Source organism: Etheostoma cragini, chromosome 23 (assembly GCF_013103735.1).
Source record: "Etheostoma cragini isolate CJK2018 chromosome 23, CSU_Ecrag_1.0, whole genome shotgun sequence".
Classification (NCBI taxonomy): domain Eukaryota; kingdom Metazoa; phylum Chordata; class Actinopteri; order Perciformes; family Percidae; genus Etheostoma; species Etheostoma cragini.
In genome coordinates, this window is record NC_048429.1 from 3,137,790 (window position 1) to 3,156,716 (window position 18,927).

General features: G+C 40.6%; 1 protein-coding gene across 10 annotated transcripts in view; it reads right to left on the reverse strand.

Moving 5' to 3' along the window:
- dgki (diacylglycerol kinase, iota) overlaps positions 1 to 18,763 on the reverse strand; it is an 89,654-nt gene extending 70,891 nt beyond the window's left edge. For 7 of the 10 annotated variants that reach the window (XM_034863860.1, XM_034863859.1, XM_034863863.1 and 4 more), the window contains exon 1: positions 18,285 to 18,763. In XM_034863860.1, coding sequence (XP_034719751.1) covers positions 18,285 to 18,502 — 218 coding nt within the window. In that variant the 5' untranslated portion in view covers positions 18,503 to 18,763. The remainder of the gene's footprint in view (positions 1 to 18,284) is intronic. The other 3 variants (XM_034863866.1, XM_034863867.1, XM_034863865.1) reach the window with 1 other exon arrangement.
- Between the last annotated feature and the right edge of the window lie 164 nt (positions 18,764 to 18,927).

An 18,927-nucleotide genomic window follows, 5' to 3' on the forward strand; every position in this document is an offset into this window, starting at 1 on the left:
AGGGGCAAACTCACTGCAACTTAATGAAACACATGCAAATAGACAAAACACATGCTGCAAATGCGCTGCAAATACACACCACACAACCAAATACACAAATGCACTGCAAATAAAGAAACAATGTAAAAAGAAAAGCACACAAAAACAAATACAACAAAACAATGCAGCATCCAGATTACACAACGGAAGTTCTCCAGGCCTCTAGGGTGAGCGCTAAGTGGAAAAGCTTGAATTTCTACCCAAATGAACTGTCAATAACACACACACACACACGCACACGCACACGCAGACGCACACACACACACACACCAACCAAAGACAGTTAAATAAATGGACCAACAGACCCCGTTGCTCTGAACCTGTGAAGGATATTAGAAGCACTTTTCCGGTGATAGCTGAGGAAGGCACTTCTAGACAACATACTGTTTTGTTAATGCAAGTGCAATGTGACCAATACAATTACAGACAGACACGCACGCACGTACGCATGCACGCCAAGGCAGCACAAATACATAGAGATGCACAAATAGATGCAAATGGATGTTAATAGAAGCAAATTTAGACAAAGACACAATCATTTATGTTTATGTGTTCGAGTTGTGAGCATGTTGGCACATTGATGCTAGATTTTATCTCAGTGGTATGCATGAAAAAATATTTTGTAGTGTAAACACACTACAGACTCAAAAACATGCTCAGATTAGTATATGGAATCAGTAAACAGTAAGGGTGTGACGAGATCTCGTCGAGGTGAAAAGTTGTCTCGTGAGGCGATGTGATGTCAGCGTGATGGAGCGTGAAATTACTTTTGAAGATAAGGAGTTAGGTTTAAAGGAGTTAGATTTCTCGTGTGAAATTGTACAGGGCAGAAGCCAGTTGGTAGAGTTGATACAAAACATTTTGCAGTGTTTGCACGTCCTTTACTGCATATAATTCATTAAAATAGTTTTAAAAAAAAGTTAAATAACATTCATCATTAATAGTTGATTTCAAAATGCACCTAAATTGTTTTGCATTTAGTGATTTTTCAGTTGAACAAAAAAACTATTTTCCATTCGTATATTTCATCGAGGACTTCTTTAAATTTTTTTTAAAAATCTCGTCTCGTCTCGTTCTCGTGAACCCAATCTCGTGATGTGTCTCGTCTCGTGGATTAAGCGGCTCGTCACACCCCTAGTAAACAGACCCCGTCTCTGCCTTTCTCTCAGTGATGTTCAATTCCATCCCCCTTCCCTGCCATGACAAGACAAAAAATGTTCACCAGTCTATCTCTGAATATTTATGAGTCTCTTTAGGACTTCAGGACAGACCATATGCGCACATTTGATGCTGTCCTTCAGTGGACAAGGTGAAGGTCTGGTTGTGTGAGTTTGTTTGCTTGTCCTTTGCTTCACTTCTCCATTGGCCTACATCACTTCTCCTCTGGGGGTGGAGGAGGAGGAGAGAGTGAGGACTGAGAGGAGGGAAAGTCAGATTAGAGAGGAAGGAGGAGAAATGAGTGTGTGTGAGAGAGAGAGAGAGAGAGAGAGAGAGAGAGAGAGAGAGAGAATATGTAGGCGGCCTTAGCTTTGCCCAAAGGACTTGGCTTCTCTCCTCATCCTCCTCAACATCCTCTCTTTCCTTCACACTTTCACTCTCTCCTGCTCTCTCTCCTTACCTTTCTCAACCTCATCTACCTCTCTACTCACATGCTTATTCCTCCATCTATCCACTTTTTTTTATCTTCTTTTTTTCCCACTCACTCACACGTCCGGTTCAAATTTGCATCCAAGTTTGAAATTATTCAATTGAAATAAATCAGCTGGTCTATAAGACTTCAACAATCAAGAAAAGCCACCATGATGAAATGTGCCTTGGTGATGGATAACCGGGTGTTTGCATTAAATATGCTTCTTGCAACATTCATAATCCAGCAAATCATGTTGACACTGGCCATAGATGGGTAATGGAAAAGAGAGATCAACTCATAGACGCAAAGTCAGACATTTGAAATCAATATGAACTCATCTCTTGCGCTTCCGCAATTTCACAGAAATATGAAGCAATTGACTGGAAAGGCAACCATGTCTTTGTTTGTGGCTTTAAACTGTGGTTGGGTTACTGTGGTAGGATTGGCAATTCCGGCAAGAAACAAAAGAAATACGTTGTCAGTGAACATTTTACTGATACATTCAGTATCAACATTACCTCATTGAGTTAATAGAACACAGTATAGAATAGGACAGCGGAAAAAAAGACTGTCATGCTATACAAAAATAGTTTATTTTTTACTATTTGGCAAACATTGCTGCTTCACTACCAGGCTCTCTCTCTTTTTGTCCAGCAGAGTCAGCAGAGTATCATTTCCAAAACTCCCACTCAGAAAACCCACTCTGTTTCTATAAGTAGAGGAAAGAGAGGACGGGAGAGAGAGAACTGCCTATTGTCTGTGAACTGACGGCTAACAGTGGTTGAGTGTCAACTCAACATACTGACACACACACACACACACACACAGAGATTGAACGTGATGCAAACTTAAGGCAGCACAAATACATAAAAATTAACTGAAAGATACAAATAGATGCAAATGGATCTAACAGTTGTTGCCGATTGCTTACACAGTGGAAAAGTATTTCACAATTATCAAAACCTTACACTAAAGGACCAAAAATGTTGGGCAAATGTGCACCACCATAAGCACAACGTCAGCCTCGCACTGCTTGCAAAAAAATATACACAGTGATTTGCAAAACACTAAACACACTTGTATACATAAGTCACAAAAGTATCATCATGTCACTTTCTTGCAATTCCAAAGCACATATTCATATTACATCGCCTGTGAGCCCATGTGTAACCCAAACACATGATTGCTTAACACACACCAATCAGGTTCAAACAGTATAAAAAAGCAACAGGTATGTCTAGTGTTGTCTGTACTGTATTTTAAGGTTTATTCAGGTCTTTTTTTTACTGTAATTGTAACCTGTACTGGATGCAGTATTTTTTGTTTGTTTGCTGAGCTAACAGTGAACACTACTGTAGTAGCATGAACACTGGAACATGTTTTGTTGGCATTCTCCCTGTTGACTGATTTGGGTACATATGTGAATAAAACTAATTATATTTTCCTCAGTCTGCAGCATCAGTCTTGTGTAGTGTTTGGAGAACCTATTGTATATTTGCAATTTTTTCTGTGTATTTTATTTACAGTACTCTAATCACTGAGAAGTAGAATCGCAAAAAAGTGAGACAAAGAAAAAGACACAATCATTTGTGTTTTTGACTTCATGAAGACAGGATCAGATAGAACAGATACTGGAGAAAATAGGAAACCATTGGAAGTAGTCAAGTAAAAAGTACCATATTTCCATCATATAACGTAGCACAAAATGTAAATCCAAAAAGTTAAATACAAGAACCTCAAAATTGTACTTAGGTTAGTAGTGACTTTCCACCACTGGTTAGTTACCATAGTGTTATTCATAATTACTTAAACAAAATTCCCATCACTAATTTTCCTTTGACATTAAAAGGAGCAGTGCATCTCTATACAAGTTGTCCATCATGCTGCACACAACAAAGACGTGTGCTGTAGTATGCCACAGCAATGATAAAACTGCATGTATACGTTCTACTCTAAAATCAGCTAATACATGTCATGAACCACAGCCAGAACATAAGAGTGATACTACCCTCTCCTCACCCTCTCTCTCTCTCACACACAGTCACATCTTCCTCTGACACCTACATAATTACAGTCTGTCAGCGTGTGTGTGTGTGTGTGTGAGAGAGAGAAGAGTGAGAGAGAGAGGGGGGGGGGGCATCAGATCAACGCTGTGCATCCCTTTCTGACCTACTGCTTAGAATAGACACACAGAACAAAAGAGAGAAGAAAAGCATCAAAAAATAATAAACAGAGGCGGAGAAAGAGAGGAAAAGATAAAAGGAGAAGAGATACAAGTTGGGGAAAAAGTCTAAAAAGAGAAAGGGAAAGCAAAGCAGAGGAGAAAAGGAGAAGTACAACTGACGGGAAGAAAGACAGAGCAAATAATTGTTAATAAAAAGTATCAAAATAATCTAAAGCTTTGCAGCATAAACAGAGAAAGTGAGAGAAACCAGGTAAGAGTACCGTCACTCCAACCTCGGGCCACAGCTGCCAAATAAAATTAATTATTTAGTAATGACCCTCATCGATCCTGAGCAATTAGTGTGCGCGCACACACACACACACACACACACACACCCACGCACACACACAAACACACACACACAGAAAGAGAGAGCGAGAGCGAGCTCAAGATGCTGTCTCACTAATTATAGTGTGTCTCTGCAGCTGAGGTCTGCTGGGTCGTGTGTGTGTGTGTGTGTGTGTGTTTGTGTGTGTGTGTGTGTGTGTGTGGACTCATCTTTGAGCTGAGAGATGATCAGGGCTCAGTAATCCTACCTGCATAGACACACACACACTTCTCAAAGCCCAGGGTTTATCCGTGCAGGACATACACGTTGACAGTCATGGAATTGTATACAGTATGTGTGTGTATATTAATATAGGTCTATAAACAGAAATAGGTGCAGATGTGTTAGAGAAACAAAAAAAACTAAAAAGAAAGCAAACCACACAGACTAAAGCCCAAATCTCTCCTTTATGGATGTGGAGCTGATGGAGCAGCTGGCTGTGAGCCCCACCAAATTAGTCAGCTCAGCCATTTGGCATCCGAGCCACAGATCTCTCTCATCCATCAATAACCCTCTGAAATACATTTAAAAGATGATTACACACGACAATAAAGTAATGAGAATAAATCTAAAAATAAAATGCCCTTTTGTCAGTCCCTTAGCTGACGAAGCCATCTGGCAGAAAAGCAAAAAATAAAAAGTCAAATTAAAGGATCAGAGGTCAGAAACCTGAGGCTGATTGTGATGGGAAATTAAAATTCTGGAGCTACATGAAATATGTCTTTCATAACTAGAATCTAAAACAAAAATATATTTATTTAAAAAACTACAAAAAGACTCAAGTGTTCCAGGTTTTGTGATGCTGCAAGAAAACGAAAATTGTAAAACATTGTAAAACATGAACTACGTTTGTCTCTTTAAAGCAAAAACCTTTTACTGAGTGTTTAACTTATTGTATAAAGGTATGCTATTACAGTGAAGTCATAAAACTGCTTGTGTAGTCTGACTAACTTTCCAAAATCCAAAATATATTCAATTGACTATAAAAAAAAAATATTTAAGCACCAAATCCTCATAAAGACGAGCTGGAATTGGGAAAAGTTTGATTTTTTTTTCAAACTTCAAACAAACACTAGAGGCACAGGATACGCACCGAAACAAAACAAACCAGTCCAGCCAATCACCGACTAGATGGTTGAGGGTGGGGGTGGGGGTTAGTGACAGTTTTCTGTGGCATGCCATAGACATACAGTTTCCGTCAGGGATCCCAGAATTTCGGTATGTAAAATTGAACACAACATAGTTCACTCGTACCCCTTGCCCGGCATCATGGAGGTACCGAAAGTGGAAAAAAAAGCGACAGAGTCCTAACTGATCATGACTGTGTCAGATAAAGCCAAGTGCCTTGCAGTGGAAGGTGGTAAAATATGTGGACAATTTATGAAAATGAAAAATCCCACAAACTTGAAAGATTTGAAAGACATTTGAGAAGCACACACAAGGAGGCTAGCCTAGCTTACCATAACCAGGTAAAGGAGAACGCAAAGCCCCCTTCCCAGAAACAGAAGCTTACCCGAGTACACGTCTTAGAAGTCTCGGTACAGGTCCAGCATGACGGAGACAACCGTAGGACGGAGAACACTACAGCCGTGCTTTCATCGGCGAGCCGACAGCTGCTGGTTAGTCCATAGCACATGCGCAGGAAAACCATAAACGGGTGGAAGCATGGGTTAACATGTGTCAACTGTGTGAGTCGACTGACTTCAAAATGTTTGCCACTTTACCCGAACCAATGTCTTCTTTAGTCTGTTTACGCTGTTTCCTGGAACTCTCCCCTAAACGTTTTGCACTAACTGCGGCGTCTTGTGTAGACTGTTTACAAATATGGGCTCATCATCATATGTACAGACCATTTTATGTACTGGTCTTATTGTTGAATACATATTTCTAAAATTGTGTGATTTTTTTGCTGAGTTATTATTACACAATGCGTTTTCGGACCTTTTTGAATGTTGGCCCTGACAAATAACCCATATTACAAAAAGACTAAAACTAAGCATTTTCAAAAAATAAAAACTAATCCAAACCAGCAAATCTGCTTTAAAAACTAAAACTAAACTGAATTTGAAAAAAAAAGTCAAGACGAAATAAAAATAAAAACTAATGAAAAATTGGGGAGTGAGAACAACAGTTATGGAAACATGGGGGGAGGGGCGAGCTGGCTCTGTTTTGTTTTGAATGTACTAAGAATGTCAACCACGCCGGAACTCATAGTGCACCTTTGAATTAGTATTGTTTTTTTTAGCTTTTATTGTATTGTTTTTTACAGGTTTGAAATAAAGCCTTTATTCACTTGTTCATTCATTCTATGCCATTAAACCGAGCTGAAACTGATGTAAGAGCGAGACGGAGAGAAAGAGAGTTAGAGCTGCAGTGATGGAGTCGGTGTCACCTCAGCGGTCGACTCCACAGGTTCATTATCGGCTCGAACGAGACAGATGGGCTTCTCGGAAGTGAGAGAGGAGGTGCTACTTTCAGAGTACAAATGCAAACCAAGAAACAATGGCTGCTGATTACTCTAGAGCAGAGGTTCCCAAACTTCTTTACGTCAAGGATCCCTAAACTGACACACAACACAAATTATACCAAGGACCCCTATCTCAGATATTACCCTGCCGTTCTAAGGTTTAGGTGCAGCACAAGGACCCCTATCTCAGATATTACCCTGTCGTTCTAAGGTTTAGGTGCAGCACAAAGAACCCTATCTCAAAGATTACCCTGTCGTTCTAAGGTTTAGGTGCAGCACAAGGACCCCTATCTCAGGGGTTTCCCTGCTGTTATAGGGTTAAGGTGTAGCACACAAGCTGTTTTTGGCAGCACCTGAGCCGAATGAATGGAACTAAAAGACTTACCTCAGATCTAATGTAGTCAGACTTCTTAAACTTTATGTTTTGTCTTTAAGCTTTTGGAGTCTTATGCATTTATTTATGATCTGCTCTACTTTTTCAAACGTTTTAAATAATAATGCTCCAAAAAGATTAAAAAAAAGAGACTCAAACTACCCAAAGGGACCGAAACCATCTACAAAGAGACGCTAAATGACCACAGAGACCCCAAAACAACCCCAAAGAAAACATAAATGATCAAAAGAGATGCAAAAACCCACAAAGAGACATCAAACGTATGGGGAAACTGCATGTTTTGGTTTTTTAACCATTTCTTGAGAAGACCCAGGACTAGTTGGAGGGATTACATCTCCAACTTGGCCTGGGAACGCCTCGGGATCCCCCAAGTTGGAGCTGGTTAATGTGGCTTGGGAAAGGGAAGTTTGGGGTCCCCTGATGGAACTGCTGTTCCCAACCCAACTCCCTACAGACTGAGCTATTTCCATCCCACAAAAAAAAAACTGATTAAAAGAGATCATCAGTCTCACTTTGCCAGACCCTCCTGCACCTCAGTGCTGCAGTGGGGGGTCTGGCTGGTCCACACAGCATTCCGGGGTGGACGGAAAACGTGCTTTGGTTTGTTGGCATTTCTTCAAACCAATTACAATCGTCTTGGGCGGCGCTAAGCACCGGGAAAGGCCCCTGTGCTTCTGCAAAATAGCCTCGGGAAGGAATTTGTTTTGGTGGAACGTGAGTTGGTTCAAACAGAAACAGAAAACTCAGATTGGACAGATAATCTGAGGAGCAGGTAACCGTAGTCCTCATAAATCCACCCAAGTTTAAAATTCCAACACAAAGGAAGCCCAAGGCAACAGATATCTGGGCTAAAAGAGTGGAATCTCACGAATTTCCATTGGTAACGGAGCAATCCTGGAAGTGCAATGTCAAGAAAATAGACTATAACAGCAGCAACCAGCTGTGCAGCACACAAACCAGAAGGAGAGACTACCAGTTAACCAATCATCACACCACCCAGTCTTTCCCTTTGACTGTTTTAACTGAAAAGCTTAGGGTCCAGGATCATGATCAAAGTTGCATTTGCATTTTTGGCTTCAGAAGGGGCCTCCAACTAGGAGACTATCTCACTTACAGACAGTAATCCTGTCCTTTCACAGTCAGTCAGTTAGCCATTCAATCAATCATTCAGCCAGCTGTCCATCCAAACACATTTTCTTACACACAGTTGCATGTGTCCAGCTTCATCCTGTCTAGCTTTGGTTGTTTTAGGGCTGCTCCATTATGGGGGAAAAAATCATTATCACGATTATTTCGGAGGTGTGCTTGGTCATGGAAGGCTTGTACCATGGGGATGTGCTGACAGTTTAATTGTCTTTACTTAGAATTCCTCATGGGGGCAAAAGAAACTACATACTATAGCTTTAAGAACAAAAGACAACAAAACAGCAAAAGAATTGTTTTACTCGATTATTCTGTTTCTGTAATCATTAGGAGCCAGAATCGTTATCACAATCAAACTTGGATACAATGCAGCCCTAGGTTGTGTTAATGAATGTCAACAAGCTGTTTTGGTGCAACTATAGAAAGAAAATCAAATCAGTATAACCTTTCAAAAGAACTTGACTGCTCAAAGCAAGATCTTGCTGTTTTATACAGTAGCAAGTCATTAAGTTAATCATAAACATAAAAAAACAAGCAGGTACAGGAGCTCAGTGCTGTCACAGCCTTTTAAGTGCTGCGTTATGCGAAAATGATTGATTTTGACACTTTTTTAAAAATGTCTACTGTCAGACAGGTCAGAGAAAAACACTGGACGCTCAATCCCAGTGAGAAGTTAGGCTCAATAAAGCTAGACGTTCAACAACAGCGCTTTTCTGAAATAGTTTGTGAAACATTCAAGGCCATAACCGGGCGCATGTCTCGGGTAAAGTCTTGCAGAAACCTTTTTTTTCACAATTAGACAAGAAGAGTCAGATAGAGAAGTAAGTTATTGACTCAGTCAAGGTTTCGCTCAAACAAGGATCCTCTTCTTTTCTACAACACCAGAAAGATCCACTTCTCTTTTCTCTTCTTTTTCGCCTTTCACCCTCTTGGTGTGTTTTTTTAGCTTCATTTTGAAGCAGAAAGCCTCTTACAGCCAGCCAGACGACTAATAAGGAGCGGCTCCTGACAGCGAATCCCACATAATGCCTTAGCACAGTGCATTATGGGCAAAATAATCCCCAACACACACACACACACACACACACACACACTCTCACACTCTTAAACACTCCTGAAAAGGCAAGGCAAGGCAAGGAGAGAGAGAGAGAGAGACAGAGAGAGAGAGAGAGAGAGGGAGAGAGAGAGAGCAGAAATCTCACTACTATTCCTAAAACAGCCATCATCATTATTCTTAGCAGAAAATGATTGATGTGCGTAAGCACACACAAACACACCGCCAGCCAACTGGAACGGCTGTATTCAGAGAAAGTGGGGAGGAATGTACTAACGCCTCTGTCTGTCTATAATATGTGTAAAGAAAGATAAGATAAGAGACAGCGGAGAAACACATCACATCATCGTGATTAACACATGCTCATGCTAACATACACATTTCTCGCCACGACTGAGCCCCAAAAAGACGAAGTATCACAGCATCCGTCCTGCTCAAAGTGCTTTATATCCAGGTTGGCCTCACCTTCACCCTAAGTGGTCAGTCACACCATCAGGAACATGTTTGAAAGGAAATATAAGCAATTTGTTTGGCAGAATATTACACAAGTAATAAAAAAACTATAAAATATGTTTCAAATACTTCACACTAAAAATGGATCAAGATTTGAATGTTTTGGGCGTCTGTATTCTCCTCACCAGAGCAGCCCAGGGTTCAACTCCAACCTGCAGCCCTTTGCTGCTTGTCATCCCCCCCCCTCCACTTTCATGACTTCAGCTGTCCTGTCAAAATAAAGGCAAAAAATGCCCAATAATTTAGGCGGTGTTGTCATCTGGAGAGGTTACTAACTATATTCATTGTTTTCAACTAACAAGCGAAATGTCACCCTTAGGTGTCAACAATTGATTAACTCTGTGTCTCATGGTGGCTGTTTCTAAGGAAACATTTGAGGAACTTCAATGGGAGTGAGAATGCGATGGCTACTGCGTAGTGGCCACGTCTACCCGTACCTACGGCATAGATTCAACGCAGAATTGTAAATCAAACGGGAAGAGTATCATAATTATGCATGTATATCTGTTCATCCATCCTGAGGATGAAATGAGAGAGGGGAAATTGTGTCAGTGAGCCTTGTATTTCATCAACAATTGGTGCTCTGATCATCTGCTTAAACATTCATGAGTGTCTTTAAGCTGCCCAGACTCTGAGCCAAAGCGTTCCACTGAATTTAACACAGACTGAGCCACAAAACTGACTCATCCTGGTTGTATAAACCATAAGGGAACCGCTCTTTGTACAGGACACCGCTGAGTGTACAGGTGTAGTCAGGTGAAAGATCTCATTCCTTTTTATTTTATTAGTTTATTAGTTTAAAAAAAGTGATTACCAGTCAAACAAAGAGTGCAACAAGCACTTTGTGCTAGTTACTTACTCTGAGATAATTAATAGTTACTTCAAACTAGTAATAATCTCATATATTCTTTTTACAGAAAGATTTAAATCATTTAATCATTCACATACTACATAGGAGAAAAACACCAGGAGCTCAACAAAGTTTGGGTACGGAGACCCGGTACTAATATGGCACCGGTGCCTTAACGGGCGGCTGTGGCTCAGTGGTAGAGCGGTTGCCTGTCAATCGGAAGGTTGGTGGTTCGATCCCTGCCGCTGCAGTCGTTGTCGAAGTGTCCTTCGGCAAGACACTGAACCCCGAGTTGCCCCCGGTGCTGCGCATCGGAGTGTGAATGTGTGTGAATGTTTATCTGATGAGCAGGTGGCACCTTGTACGGCAGCCCCGGCCACAGTGTATGAATGTGTGTGAATGGTGAATGTCTCCTGTAGATGTAAAAGCGCTTTGAGCAGTTGTTAAGACTGGAAAAACGCTATATAAATACAGCACATTTACATTTACATTTAACGACCGGTCTCTATCAGACCGAAGAGTAACACGGATTTCGATGCCTCATTTCCTCATCAGGGATGTGCAGCTGCTGTTGTGGGTAAAACAACACAGACGCCATTTACTTGAAAACTCGCCTCGTGGTGCATTTAAAGTTATGGAAAATAACCTACTCCCATCTAGTGATTGTTTTTGTTGTTTACCAGCAATTTACTGGTGAAAGACATTGTTATGAGTTGTTGTTATTAATTTAATAAATTCTCCTTGGTCATTTTCTGAACTTCCCGAACTGTTCTATTATTTGCCTTTTCCCACTTAGTCATTTTATCCACATTTATGATTATTATTTATCAAAATCTCATTGTGTAAATATTTTGTGAATGCACCAATAGTCAACATCATTGCGTTATTGATATATCGAGGTATTTGGTCAAACATATCGGGATATTTGATTTAGATAGATATAGATGCTGCACTGCTTTTCACATATTTAATTTCTGTCTTGTGGCTAAAACTTGTGAAAAAGGAATTGGACACCTGGTGATTTGACAAACTTGCTTGTTTATATATAGTGGACAATTGCTCTACATTTCCGATTTATACCAAGAATCTTTACTTTTTGTACTACAGTACTTAGAACGATCATATGCAAGTACTCCCTGTGATGAATTAAATGTGTTGAATGTTGTTTCCTGTTGGGTATAATGACCTTTCAGACTTAACTTCCCTGGGGTGATGCATTGCACGGACTGCTCGGTTAGACAATTACTTTAAGCACCATGGCCTTACAGAGGTTTTCTAATCTGAAATTTGGTTTTCCTTTGGCCGTTGAACCGTGTGCGTTGTTTATATAAAAAAGAACTAAAGACTTGGGTCACAAGGTTAAAAAGGCATGACTGCCTTTAAGAGCCCCAAGGTAAATATGCCTATGAAATCTGATAAAGGCTCAACTCAAACATGCCGATCCACTAAACTCTTTCTACTGCCAAGTTTTGTTTGATTTTTTAAATGAAATGCTCTAGAGCAACACAATTAAAGCATTTAGCATACAGACAGAACACTAATGAAATATTAGGAAGACTGGTGAGGAAAAATAAAAAAAATATATATATCTGGGACCTTAAATGCTTTATTCAGACGCCTAAAGGCAGTCTTGGAAGTCATACGAGTTATCAGCCTTGTTTTATTTTTAGAGCAAGTTAACTTTATTTGCTCCACCTAATGTATTAGTTCTCCATCGGGTATTACAGTAAGTGCCTTTTAGCGAGTATAGGCGCCAAATCTGTCGCTATTCCTCCTTTTTCTGCCTGTCTTGAGTCACCATTTGACTTTGTCTCAAACATCATTTCATTCCTCCCCCCATCTTTTTTATCCCTCCCTCTAGTCTCCCTCTACTCTTTGCATTTTGTCCTAATTGAAGGCTGAACAGAGTTTTATATTCTGACAGCGTCAGATGATGAAAGGCCTTTGATCACTGTTTACCCCTGCAGGTGGTACACAGCAGGAGAAACATGAGATACATTTCTATCTTATGTTTTTCCTCTCTTCGTGTCTCTCCGGTCTTTCTATCCCGTCCCTACTGTATGTTGTCCCACAGCCTGAGGACATGAACCCCAAAGTAAATTAGACTGTGTATGACATGCACTTATTGTGATCCGTTGTTTGTGAAGTGGGCTGTAAATAGTGGAAGGATAACGTGTCGACATCCTGTCCTGTGGCAGTTTGTTTCTGCACCATTTCCCACACAGGCGGTGGTGAAATCTCACCACATGATAAGCTGGGTGAAGAAACAAAGCGCTTGTTTCTTTGTATTTTTCCTTCTTGGGCCAACAGGTCATGGTGGCATGTTTACTCAGCAGAGTTATGGCCAGGGGCAGCTGGCTGGTCTGGCACGTGGAGGGTCGAGCAGAGGTTCATGTAGTCATTAAAAGCCTTTGTCCATCCAGCTGTAGCATCATGTCTAGTTCTGTGTGTCCGAAGGGAAATCGTGACAGTGCTGATATGTCAAAGCAGCAGCCATGCACAGTGTTAACAGTGGGACAGTGTTAATGTCTATCAACTTTAAAAGGTGCTCTAAACAACCTCTAGAACATTTGTTATCACATACAGCAGATATCTTTAGTTTATTCGTATTAAACAATTTTAGTATTTTATGTATATATAATCATGCATGCATTCGTAATTTTTTGATATATTATGTGAATGTTACTTCACTTGTATTGTCAATTTATCAGTTATATTATGACATAGAGCATAAAGATGCGACACAATGAATAAAATAACCAGACAGACTGCCTGTTTTTATTTTATACAATTAATAGTTTGCAGAGCTAAATGTTTCATCACATTGTCGATTACGTCAATTAATCAAGTAGCTAATAGAGGACAGATTCAGAACATTCAATTAATCTTTTCGGTTTTGTCATATATAGTTAACTGAATATGAAAGTGGTTTGGACTGTTAGTGGGACAAAAAAACAACAATTTGAAGACTTTCCTTTTGGCTTTTCTTTTTCATTTACATTTTATACGGGTTAATTGGTTAGACAAAACAAAACAATCCTATAGTTAAAGTCCTATTTGCAAAATCTTGCCCATAATAGCCCGATACACCCATAAAAGTTACGTTAAATCCCGCTAAATAATAACATATCTCCCACCACTAATTCCAGCCAAGTTGCATTGCATTATTTGATGCTAATCTTTGTACAGCCATCAGTCAATTGTGACATTAGTAATAGGGTAGTTCAGTAAGTTGCAGATTTAGTAGATGTCTTTAAAGAGTGGCCAGGGATGATCTACTGTTTGATTATCAGTCTAAATGCTGTGAAGATGCAGGATCACCATTAGGGTCCATGTCGATTTGGATACAGTAGATGACTACCTTTCTTGACAGCTGGATGCTCCAAATAATGTCGAAATTAACTGCTGACCAGCTGACTGACCCAGATAGAAGAATTGCTGGGAGATAAAGATGTTCTGACTCATTTAAAGATTTGGTGTCCAGCTGCTTGACTGAGTACCATTGAAGTAATGTCTAACAGACTAACTGGTGGGCTGACTAACTGGTTGGCATGGCACTCACACACACACAAAGCAATTGTCTTTCTGACTGTCATGAAGACGGGTAAGACGTCTAAGAAAAGATAAAAGGAAGGACAGTATTCTTGGAACACACACACAAACACACAGAGACAAAGTGTGACGAATGTCTGGCAGATAAGTTACACGTGCCTTACGCTGCATTAAACAAATTACCACAAAAGCACGCAAACACAGTGCTTTTGATGTTCAACGACATCATTTCTCAGCTCTTTCATATTGCCACATATGGTAATTCACCTGTTAGCACTGGCCACTTCAAAGCTAAACTACCTTCTTACAAATCCTCTCCCTTGACTGCCTAATGCCATTTCCTCCACATGGCTCATCCCATGATAAGGAAAATTTGCAGACTAGCCATAGCTTTACCCAAAAAGGTCAAAGGTTAAAACACCAACACCGTAGCCTATATCCATGACGTCCAACTTCAGGGATTGCTCCGGTACCGCAGGAAATTCTGCCAGATGCATATCTTTTCCCAGATGTCTGTTTCCTTCCGCTTTCTTTGTGTTGGTATTTTAAACTCCGGTGGATTTCTGAGGATTATGGTTAACCGCTCCTCAGATCTCTGCAGGGTGAATCCATACAGCTAGCTAGACGTCTACGTCTACTAGCTAGACGTCTGCATCTAGCTACCAAAGTTGTTTTAGTCGTGCTATTTTGCAGCGGCTCCGTGCAGCGCTTAGCGCTGTCCATAACGATTGTGATTGGTTTAAAGACATGCCAATAAACCTGAGCACGCTTCTCTCCCGTCCTAGAATGCTAACCAGACCTTCCTCCGCAGCGCTGTGGAGGAAGGTCTGGCAAAGCAAGACTACCAACACCAATACATGGTGGCCTGTAACCGACACTCCTGTGTGCCTCTATAATTTGTATGTATAGACACTGACAGACAAATTTACATCATAATTAAAAGGTACCAGACTACATGCATACAAGTACTGTGGAGGAATAAAAATCAAGCCAAAAATCTCAAATAGTCAATAGTAATCCAGAACAGTCTATTCTCCAGAATAGTAATAGAACAAAACTCCATAAAAGAATAAGTGAAGGTGCACTTTTTCATTAATAGTAAAATGTTCTTCTTATATTTAGCCAAAATACATTTGTATAAACAACAGCGAACAATGGCTGCAGTTACATGAGCCAAACGTTCTCTTTCCAAATGAAATTAATCCTACTGGGGATTTCCAATGAAGCCGTGTACAGTACCTGAGCACTGAATAACATGACTTGGAAATGCTACAGGAGCAGAGGGGGACCTGGGTGGAAAATGTTGTTTGACTTCTTATTCAAAGTGAAAATTTCCTATTCCAGATTCAAATAATGCGGGCTGAGCTCAAAATGATGACTGAGGATTTTAAGCAAGCCTTTAGTAGTATCTGACTCCAGGTTCTACGTAAAAAGGAATAGTTTGAGATTTTTAGGATCGGTCCAATTGTCATCGCTGTGAGGTCGCCAGGCAACCAGCAAAAAAAAAAAATAGTCCAGTGCATAACCGCCTGTAAAACCACAACCACAAACCACTGATTAAACAAATAAAGCGTGTGAATTGGGCTGATTTGACTTATCTTTGGACAAAGCCAGGCTAGCTGTTTCTATGGGTTTCCAATCTTTATGCTAAGCTAAGATAACTGCTGGCTGCAGCTTCACATCTATCGTACAGACATACTATCTCCTCATCTAACTCAAGAGAGTCCGTTATTTTGAGATGTAGTTTGCTGCTCGACTGCACTCGTTCAAACAGGTCCAACAGCCCGCGACGGCTTTAAGAGCAACCGGACTAATGCAGTCCAGACTCAAACAAAAGTCCTTTTGCAGAGCACCAAGGACCAGTGACTCATCTGTGACCATCATGCTGACAAAAAACTAAATCAAAATCTCTGAAGGACAGCTAACAGCGTCCCCACATGTCAAATATTAACGGTTTATCTTTAGCGAATATTAATATTAGACTGGTTTAGAATACTTCAGCCAGTGTTCACCAGAATAAATTAAAATATTGAAGTGTTTCTGCAGCTGAAGACTGATTAGCGCACCTCTAAACATCCCAAACGTTTCACTCATCTCTTGAATTAATATTGAATAAATAATGAAGCTTCATGACTTCATGCTGAAACTGAGAGTCAGATGATAATACAACATCTCTGTGGGTTTTATCAAATTCATCATCTAATGTCAGCCTTTACTTCAGAGTGCATAAATTAGAAGAGGGTTCCAACATGACGCAATGTACCAAATCCATCCCTTCACCAATGCACTGCTCTTTTTTTTTTACTAAAGCAACAGATTTATCAGAACAAACCACTCCAAACTAAATTGGACAGGGCGAACCAGCTGGGGCACTCCCCATGAAGCACAATCTCCTGGAAACCAAAGACGGTTCCCCCGGGGAAACCACAGAGGAAGAGATACTCTATAAATGATGGTACCACAAAAGGGAAAGAGTGCTGAGACTTCCCTTGGTAACGTATGAGCCTTACAGTACATGTAGCTCAAGTGGGTGTTTAAGAGACTATGAATCTTCAGAAAAAATGAATGTAATGATTGGGACAAAGTATCATTTGTCAAAATGGATTGTAATAGGATTATACTGTGCCATCAATTTTTAAAATGCAATGAATTTCCTTCCCAAATGCTGAGTTTATTCTATTTTAATGTGTTTACACAATGCATATTTAATCTCATTGCACTCGTGAAACGCTTTATTAGAAACTAACTTTTCACATTTCAGGGGTACAGATTAGGGCTGACGATTAATCTAAAATGTATAGACATCGAATTTCTGAAGCTGTTATCAAGGTATTTTTCCCATGATGATAATTTTTATAAAACTGAAATGTGACATTTTTGTTTGTGCTTTCATTTCAACTGTATACATTTTTTAATACACAGCCATAGTAGTTCCAGCTTTGTGTGTTTCCTTCAGTTATTTTAAAAATCACAAAAATAAGCACTTTGAGTTAGAAAATATCTCAACTTCAATATTTGAGCCTATTTACAATACAAACTTTGCCAGTGAACTATGACGACAAAAAAAACAAAACACAATTATTATTTTTTTTCCGTTTATTTATCGAGATAAATGTGCAAATTAATCCTGATTTTCATTTTAGGTCATATTGTGCAGCCCTAGATTTATTTTTCAAATGATGGATGAGTCAAAAGTCCCCAATTGCTGACATGGATTTTGGAGATATTAGATGCACAAACTGTTGCTTTACTTTGCCACAGTTCCCCAAACAAGTCACTCAGACACAAACAAGTTAAACTCTTGATTTAATCTCCAAATGCAAATCATTTAGGTTGACACACATTCATAGTCAGAGCCACAGACAAGACTAAATTGACAGATGCCACACATTCCTGACAGTGACATTTGAGTTAGAGTGTGTGTGTGTGTGTGTGTGTGTGTGTGTGTAAATGCCAGCAGCAGCACACCCTGGTGTGACTGGCAGCTGTTGTTGATAGTGAAAACTGGCCTGAGACCAAACACGCTAATACCAAATACACACACACACACACACACACACACACACACACACACACACACACACACACACACACACACACACACACACACACACACACACACACACAGAATCAATACTGTTTCTCCTCCCCTTACCACCCCACCCCCTTCCCCTCTTCACATGCTACAACACCACAGGGACATGCAAACGCATTGTTGCATATGCAAAATTGTCTTGGTCCAGTAGTGACATGATCTTAAATGCTGTTGTGTATCAACACCACGTTGAGGCTGTTACCAGACACAACTGTGGCCAGCCTGGACAAGCTAATATTTCCCAGAACGTGTGCCTATATAAGAATTTAGCTTTGAGAATTCGCAAAAACATAACCTCTAATATAATCCCTCACTCTCTTTGTGTCCTGTCCTGTTTGTGTTTATAAGCTTGAGCTAGCCTACATGACATTCTGACATTAGTCTTAATTAAAATAATCATGAGAGCTATCAACATTCATAACAGACAAATACAAACACCAACATATCTCCTCGGACCAGTATCCTGTTCAAGCATCCTCCCAGCTCCCCACTCACCGATAGGAGGTCTGTTTTCTGAACGCCAGTCCTCTTAATTTCTCTTCCAGTGTCTCCTGCTCCATGTCGGGCAGACTGCTGAACGTGTCGCTGCAGCAGCCAGTTTCTTCCGAGCCGGCTCCGGACTCCGAGTCACCCCCGTCGGCTCCAAGAGAGGCCAGGCGCCCGCTAAAGCCCCCTGCAGCCAGGCTAGTTCGATCCTTCACTTGGGGGTCCATGCTGGTCGGTCCGTGCTGTCTCGCCCCGCTCTGGACCCCCACTCTCTCCCGGCTTGTGAGGGGGCACAGGTGCCGGTGATAGAGAGGAAGATTGAACGGTTTTGGGGGAGTAAATACGACAGCGTTAACGTTTCTGAGCGGCTTGAGCGTTGTGATTGTTGACTGTTGACTGCTTGTATATGTTGCAGCCAGGCACGGCAGCACGCGCAGCCGCCTGGTCAACAGACCGAACTACACTCACGAGCCCCAAACCAACTGGAAGCGAGCTACGTCAAGCTAACAACGTCCGGCAGGAAGTGCAGCGTCTTAACCTTCAAAATAAAGCATTTCCCCAAATTACTTCATTTTACTTCTGTATAGAAGACAGACAAAGCAAAAACAATGTTTACATGTGTGCTGATATATTCTGGTTAAAAAGGGTTATG